This window comes from Pygoscelis adeliae, unplaced genomic scaffold (genome assembly GCF_000699105.1).
Source record: "Pygoscelis adeliae isolate BGI_AS28 unplaced genomic scaffold, ASM69910v1 Scaffold3, whole genome shotgun sequence".
Classification (NCBI taxonomy): domain Eukaryota; kingdom Metazoa; phylum Chordata; class Aves; order Sphenisciformes; family Spheniscidae; genus Pygoscelis; species Pygoscelis adeliae.
Genome location: NW_008824446.1, coordinates 267522 through 275449, shown reverse-complemented (window position 1 = coordinate 275449; position 7928 = coordinate 267522). Strand labels below are relative to the sequence as shown.

General features: G+C 38.0%; 2 protein-coding genes across 2 annotated transcripts in view; one reads left to right on the top strand and one right to left on the bottom strand.

Moving 5' to 3' along the window:
* Nucleotides 1–1296, bottom strand: part of ATP6V1D (ATPase, H+ transporting, lysosomal 34kDa, V1 subunit D) — a 12568-nt gene extending 11272 nt beyond the window's left edge. The window contains exons 1-2 of the mRNA XM_009320998.1: nt 1264–1296; nt 106–269 (exon numbers count right to left, since the gene is read on the bottom strand). Of these exons, the coding sequence (XP_009319273.1) occupies nt 106–269; nt 1264–1296 (197 nt within the window). The remainder of the gene's footprint in view (nt 1–105; nt 270–1263) is intronic.
* A 419-nt stretch (nt 1297–1715) lies between these two features.
* The window catches only part of EIF2S1 (eukaryotic translation initiation factor 2, subunit 1 alpha, 35kDa), a 9653-nt gene continuing 3440 nt past the window's right edge, over nt 1716–7928 (top strand). The window contains exons 1-4 of the mRNA XM_009320974.1: nt 1716–1957; nt 3503–3582; nt 4404–4555; nt 7330–7436. Coding sequence (XP_009319249.1) covers nt 1717–1957; nt 3503–3582; nt 4404–4555; nt 7330–7436 — 580 coding nt within the window. The 5' untranslated portion in view covers nt 1716. The remainder of the gene's footprint in view (nt 1958–3502; nt 3583–4403; nt 4556–7329; nt 7437–7928) is intronic.

Genomic DNA, 7928 nt, shown 5'->3' with positions numbered 1-7928 from the left:
GCCGCCCTGGGGACCGCTTCCCTTCTCTGGTGCTGTAGCTGTCGTTGGGCATTGCCCGTGTCAGCGACGCTCCCGCGGCCGGAGGAGTCGCTGGTCAGAAGTTACTCCACGTTCGCCAGTTTCCTCAGAGACTTGTGCGGCCGTGGGGACTTAAACCTTTGCTGAGGCGTTTCTAACGTCTTGGAAAGGTGATTTCCAGCGTTGGCGCTGTGAGTACTGTGTTGCTCCCGAGAGGCCTCCCACAGAAGGCCAAAATAAAAAGCTTGTGTCTATGGAGAGGAGTAGAATAATCCGTGTGCAGAGCAGCGTTTGTCCATTCTTGCTCGCTGTGGTTGGGATTCGTTGCTTTGCAGTGTAGCTTTATTCTGCATCTCATAAGTAGGCACGCAGGATTGAGCTGAACTGCATTCAGCGGACTAGAAAACTGAACTGTGAAGTTTTTATTTTTAATCTTCGAATTCTTTGTTCAGCTTCAACTTATCTGAAGTTACATGAAACCTTTAGAGGAGTGTTTTCGTAATCCTTTACTAGTTTGTATTTCCCCTTTCTGAAAGTTAAGAATGGAAATAAGGATGGACAGAGTCTTTTGAATTGTATGTCCGTGTGTACGTAGTGCTTGGCATTACCATCTTACTCTCTTTTTAAATGCTCATATAGCTAGAAAGCATTGGCACTGCTGGAAAGATCAAGAGTAAAACTTCAAAATGGTGATTACAACAAACCTTCTGAAGGAGTGATGCATTTGACTCAGCATCTTAGGTTCCTACTTCTGTAGGAAACTTTTTATATGAAACTTCTAGGCATGGACAAAAGGAATTGAACTAACCTGGTGAGTGATGAGTATGTGGATTCATCATCAGGAAAATGAAGAGGTTTAAGCATTCCTTCTTATTACTACATGATTATGAAGCATTGATTTTGTGCTTTTTCGAATGTATAATGAAAGAATCCTGGTTTTGTTTTTCAGGTTTTTTTTTTTCCCTCCTGACTAGCAATACATTGGGGGGCACTTTTTTTCTGTTTTCAGTGCTTCATTCATGTCAGGCTAGTTCTGTCTTCTGTTCCGATTATTGCCTTTGCTTTCTTTGCTGACAGGTGGCCTCTGAAGCAGGTCTTACAGGATTATTCCAAACATCTTGTGCTGAGGTTAGAAAGTCATCTTCTGGAGCTAGAGTCTGCTCCTTCTCAGTAATACAGAAGCTTCACTCTCCCTCTTACTTTCTCAACCTCTAACATGCTGTCTTATTATGCGCATACAAATACCTTTGTGAGCACTGCAGGCTTCTTCTCTCCCATGTCCTCCTGTTAAAATCTGATTTAAAACTTTACACAGCCTCATGAATTTAGATGAATGCGAGGTGTGCAGTGCCACCTTTTCACCACTTGAAGTCTCTTCTCTACAGTGGGCTACGGATAGGTAGTATGGCGGCTGAAGTGGATAATAAAGTCTGGGTAGCAAGCTTTTTCTACCTTAATGCAAAAAAAATAGCCTCTTGGCAAATGGTTGTGGTAATACTAAAATACTAGTTAATTTATTGTTTAATTTCTATTAAAACCTAAGTATGAATTGCACAAGCCTTAGCCAGATTTGCATTTTTTGTACCACTGTTCCTCCCTACCCTGATTAGTCCTTGCTTGTTTTTTACCATGTTTGTAGGAGAAGTCAGTGATGTACTGTGAAATAAAATCTTTGTTTCTTTCTGCTGAAATTCCAGAATGCCAGGACTAAGCTGTAGATTCTACCAGCATAAATTTCCAGAGGTGGAAGATGTAGTGATGGTCAACGTTCGGTCCATTGCTGAAATGGGAGCCTACGTCAGCCTGCTGGAGTACAACAACATTGAAGGCATGATCCTTCTCAGTGAGCTGTCCAGAAGACGTATTCGTTCCATAAACAAACTCATCCGCATCGGGAGGAATGAATGTGTCGTGGTCATAAGAGTTGACAAAGAGAAAGGTATTCGGGGATATTGTGGGCTATATCAAGGTTGAATTCATAGAGAGAAATGCAGATAAACTAGGTGGCTTAGGTATTCATTGGTTTTGCCAGGGGTTCTTTTTTTTAAGGCACTTAAGCAAAACAGACCATCATCATGCCATCTGATATTTATGATCGTTCTTCCAGTCCTCTGGGTCCTTTAGGAATTGGGTTAATGAAGGTCAATCGCATCAGTAAAGTTTTGCTTAAGTGGGTCCTCACCAGCTCAATGTTTGGTCAACAAACCATAGTGAAGTGGAATTTTCTTTTGGTGTCTATGTAGATTTTCTAAGTCCTAACTGAAGAGGAAGATCATCTGATATAGTGATTAAAAATCTAAATGGTGAACATCTAATGCTTACAGTCCATCTTGTGCATTAACAAGTCTTGAACCTTGGCTGTAAAATAGATGACATGTATGTAATTATTGTACCACATGAATTCTGTAGAAGGTTACAAGTTGAGATTGTACAGGCAACTCTGTCTTTTCCTGTGTTCTGAACGTTTGAATCCTTTATTCTAAAGGGTTTTTTAATATATTTTCTATTTAGCACATGCTGGATTTTGATAATACAGTTCCATGCAATCTTTATATCCAGGTATAAAGAAATAACGAAAATAAACACTGAGCACATCTCCTAGAAACCTGACTGTTGGTATGATGTTTCTCAAGTAATACGCTTTTCTAGAATACTTCTGAAACTGCAGTTAACTCTGAGATTAAGTAATGAATGACAGGATAAGAAAAAGCAGAGAGGAAAGACTGACAAGAAGAAACTTATTTCAGATAGATCTGAAGTGAAATTAGTTTTCCAGCATCTCTAATGAAAGGATACTTCCTCTTAGAAATTCATTTCACTCTCATATTAACAGAGAAACACATCTGGAATTCATATAGTGGTCTTTTATTGAATCTTTTGGGGAACCTATAGTTTGTGAGAAATAGGTGGAGGCCTTTTCAAATTGGTTTCAAAATGGTTCAAAAGAGTTTTTTTCACAGACAGTTCTCCCAAAAGGGTATCCAAGGAGTTAGAGTCAGAATTTGAGGCCAGGCCTACTTTATGAGGAAACCGTTCAGAGCTAAACTGATGGAGTGCCAACCTTGAATGAAATTGAGTTGAGCACTACAAAAATATGCATCAAACTTGCTTCTTTGTATGCTGGTATGATTTTTGCCAAAACTCTGTACAGCGACAGAAAAAATGGATCACTGACCGCTGAAATACGAAAATTTCTTCCAGGGTTGCAGAGAAAACATTCTTAGGTCAGTAATTTTAAAGAATGTTGTAAAAAAGATTTGCTATTTTAAGTATTTACAGTTGAAAGAATAATTTAATACCCTATTTGGATCATGATTTGATCAAATTTGTTAAGGTTTGGTTTTGTTACTTCCTGTAACAGATAGAGACAGTGTAGGCAAGGGGCAAATCCTGAGACAGCGTTTGTTCTTTATGCTTTTCTTCTGAAGCACTTAGACGTAGTTTGCACAATGCCTGACACTTTCAAAATGGTTTTCCCCAACAGGTTATATTGACTTGTCAAAAAGAAGAGTTTCTCCAGAGGAGGCAATCAAATGTGAAGACAAATTCACAAAATCGAAGACTGTAAGTTGCTTTGTTAGATTCAGGCACTGTGTGTTGCCAGCTTCTTTCCTGAGCAACCAAAATGCACAGACAAGATAATAGGAGAATATTGTTCTCATTTATTAAGCATACCCTGATTCTCATTTACCCATGCAAATATATATAATCGACTCCTCTGTCCATGAGTGCTCTGGTAAGCTGCTGCTTAATTTATGAGTAGATCAAGTAGTATGTCAGCTGAAAATCTGTGATGTAAAGGGGGAAGTTTTTTAATTATTAGAAATCCAAAAGCATATGCTGGTTTAGCACTCTGTGGACAAATTTTATTGAAAAGGCATGCAAGTATTTTAAAGCATCAACTCCCACCCTTGCTACTGTGTGGTCTTATGCTTCTGAGTAGAACACTTACCATTAAATATTACTTAGATTCTAACTTTTTTCTTTGTATGCAAATATACTGTTCAACAACTTGATAATACTTTTTGCATCAGTTTCCATGAGAGAATAATTTTATCTTTATAACTACACAGTAAAGGTTTAGGTTAATAAAGTGGTTTTGATATTTTGTAAGTTCCTACAACTCAGTATGTAATTTATTGCTAAATATAGGGAAGGCTTGTATTGCAACATCATGCAGTGTTTAGAATCAAGACACTTTATCATTGATATTTTTCATTGTTTATTTGCATCAACAATTTTGGTTGTGGACTTTGATCTGCAGGACTCAATTCTATGCTGTACAAACCCATAGTAGGAGTCAGGCATTACATGAGTGTGAGACTGGATAAGTGTGTTTGGGGTTGTTTTGGTTTGGTTTTTTTAATACCCCTTTTGTGTTCAAGGTTTACAGCATCCTTCGTCATGTTGCTGAAGTCTTGGAGTACACTAAGGATGAGCAGCTTGAGAGTCTGTTCCAGAGAACGGCCTGGGTATTTGATGACAAGTACAAAAGACCAGGATATGGTGCTTATGATGCATTCAAGCATGCAGTCTCGTAAGGACACCTTTTCTACTTCTAGGGGTTTATTTCATAATTACGGAGAAGTATTTCCTGGAATAGATCCATCATAATGTTCTTTTTGAGGCTTTGGGGTTTGTTTGGTTTTTTCTCCCCCAGTGTCAGTATGTAGAATGTGCTGGTCAAGTAAACCTAGTAAATTTTTACATCAGTCTTCCAGTTGCTTATTGGAGGTTTCTCTGTCTTCAGAGAACTCTCTTCAAGTTCCCAATGCTTTTGAGAAAGAAGGCTCAGAGTTGACTTGTTTTTATCCATCTTTGAGTGTGCCGCTGTGTGTATGTCAGTTTTTTAAAAGTGGTAATTGAATTTGATGTGGAGAAATGCTGAGGCAGTTGGTGAATAATATGTTATGAGAGAAACATGCAATTACAAACACTGGAGAGATTTTTATTGCCACAGATGAGCCTGTGACATTTCTAACAGAAGAAGCAGCACTGATCTTGGTTTGTCTGTCAGAATTTACCTGTTCTTAGTCCCAAGCAGATGTTACCAAACTTATCTAGCCCTGTGTCTGAAGATACTTCTACTCACAGCTGACTGTTGCTCTTCCACTGCACAGGCAGAATTTTTCTTTTTTAAATGCAACAAGCTGGCTTGTTACTTCTCTACACTTCCAAACTTAAATAATGGGAATGGGATCATGAACTTAGAAATGGAATTATCAACAGAAAGAATTGGAAATTGTGATGCTAGGGGAGTATGCACTGAGATAGATTGCTCTTAATGTTTTTATGAAGTCTGGTATTTGAATTTGCTTTCAGAATTAACCTATTTGGCTCCCCTCTAAAGATTCTATCATGAAATTGGCAATCCAAAAATAGATTTCTCAATAAACATTTCCAATTTTACTCTTTTATGGCACATAAACCTATGAGTGATGAACTTGAGTTGAACACTAGATGGCAGTAACAAAATTCTAGAAATTGTGTTGACTTAAAGAAGCAGGGCACTCGGTAGCATTTTGGTTAACTTAAAACCATGTTTGTGTTTTTGGGGAAGAGACAACTTGTATCCTCATTTGAACTGAATGTGTTCTGTTTCATAGAATAATAATTATTTTCTAATGATAGTAAATTTACTGGTAAAGGGCAAATCTGAGCACGTTGCTGCAGAAGGAATTCCAGATCATTCTGTAACTGATAAATACTTGAACACATGTATACTAGAAGAACGAAAAACTGTAGTTACATTGGCTGTTTAAGTTTCTCTTAAACTCAGAAAACTTCCTGAACACACATGCCATTTGTTGCTCATCTGCTATTCAGGTTGAAGCACAAACTTCTGAAGCTGTCCATTCTCAAAACGTTTTCATCAGTGATGCCTTAAGATTTCTGACAATGGACTGCAACTTTTATTTGCTCAAGTTGTGCTCCTACATAAAGCTATAGTGGTTGAGCAGAAAAATGTGGATATTGCTGCCTTCCTATGCTTGCTGAAGTGCTTTCTGGAGGCTTAGCAGAATTTGACTTGCTATTTCCTTCTTAGTACTGAGGATTAGTGTTTTGGGGTTTCACACAGCAGGATACCAGTGGCAAAATTTCAAAGTATATTTACCCTCTGATCAGTAAAACTTAAAACATCCAGGACCTATTTGTTGAATGCCTACCAAATGCTCATGAAAGTAACTTGAAGATTTAACAGAACAGATTGTAAACGAAGAAACGGAATTTGCACGTCCAATAAATCACTTCTGCCGTATGGGTTCTTATTTTTGATGTGTACAAACTGCCATGTTTCTGGGTTCTGTTTACTTATGTTTGTCCCTTCTACTATCTAGACTCAGTATATAAAATCATGAAAGATGATGTTTTATTAGCAGCAGAGACCAATCTCCAATATTGGCTCTGGTTTTTGGGCTGTCTTAGTTCATGTTTGCCTGCTGGTAGTACCGTAGGTGATCTGGTATTGCTTTTCAGAGAACTGCAGCTCCTGTCTCTGAAGAACAGGAACAATTTTTGTGAGGAGCTTTTTGGTTATGTTATCTGTTTCAGATATATTTTGGATAAAATTAATAGAGCAATAAAGAGAATTGACACCACTTCTTCAAACAAGAGCTGCTAATTTATATGGATAAACAGCAGAGAAGTTTGCCTCTGTCATTTTAAAACTATTAGCTTGTGATCTAAAAAAACTTTATTCTTTCTTTAGCCAAGAATGTAGCCAGCAGATAAGTATCTGTCTGTGATCCAGTCACTGTTAAAAAGGAGTACAGAATAACACGGAATGAGTATAGGTTACTTTGTAGAATGACAAAAATCTTGTGTTTGAATGAAACACTAAAATAATTCAAAAAATTCAGATTCATCATGGATTCTCTTTCATGCGATATGAAACGCATGAATCCCATCCAATTCCCTCCAATCCTGCATTGGAGGGAACATAAAACACCAAGCAGCTAGATATTTTTCTCACTCTGTGGATCATGTACAAATGGAGCTGGACAGAAGTCATTCCTTTTCTTAAAAAAAAAAAAAACGAAAAACAACAAAAACAATTCAGATCTTTCCTTCCAGGAACATATTGGGTAAACTACTTTTCTCCTCTGTTGTTAAATGCTTCCAATAGAAAATGTTTTGGAGATAGATGTGTTTATTTTCTTCCGGTGTTCCAATGGACTCTTAAGACCCTGTTTTCATTGTCTAGTAGATCTCTATGACTATGCATAATAATATGGAAATAGTACTGGAAGTTAATGTTGTGTCATATTCCACTTCAGTATAACTTCTGTAACATTGCTTTGCTTGGCTCAGAGACCCTGCAATCCTGGATAGCCTGGATCTGACAGAGGAAGAGAGGCGTGTATTGATTGACAATATTAACAGACGTCTGACACCGCAAGCAGTCAAAATCCGAGCTGGTGAGTTCTTTCCAGATGTTCGTTGAACATGTCTTGACACTTAAGACAAGTTAGCGTATCTTGTTGCAAACTATAAACTCGGTTAAAACTACTCTTGGTGGTCCTGATATTTGAGTGGAACCGTTCTTCCAGAATTAAGACGCCTTAATCAGGGATTGCTTGCAAAATGCCTGTGTGGGTTCTGTCTCGAAGTCCAAGGTGGTTTGGCTTTTATTTTTTTCCCCCGAACTGCAGATTCCTTGGGACGCAGAGTACTTGTCCTGATATGTCATGCAGTCTATCATACTGTGCTGACACAGAATGAATTTAAGTATTTTATAGTTATTACTGCATCCACAGTATTCTTTTTCATTATTCAAAGTGTTAAATTCTTTGGTTCCCTGACAGGTTGGTTGATCTCTGTCAGCACGGCTAGGACATATGTCTTAGCCACTTGTCCACGAACATGTGAAAATAGTTCCGACTTTGCTCTGGGTGTATTTCTAATTGGTT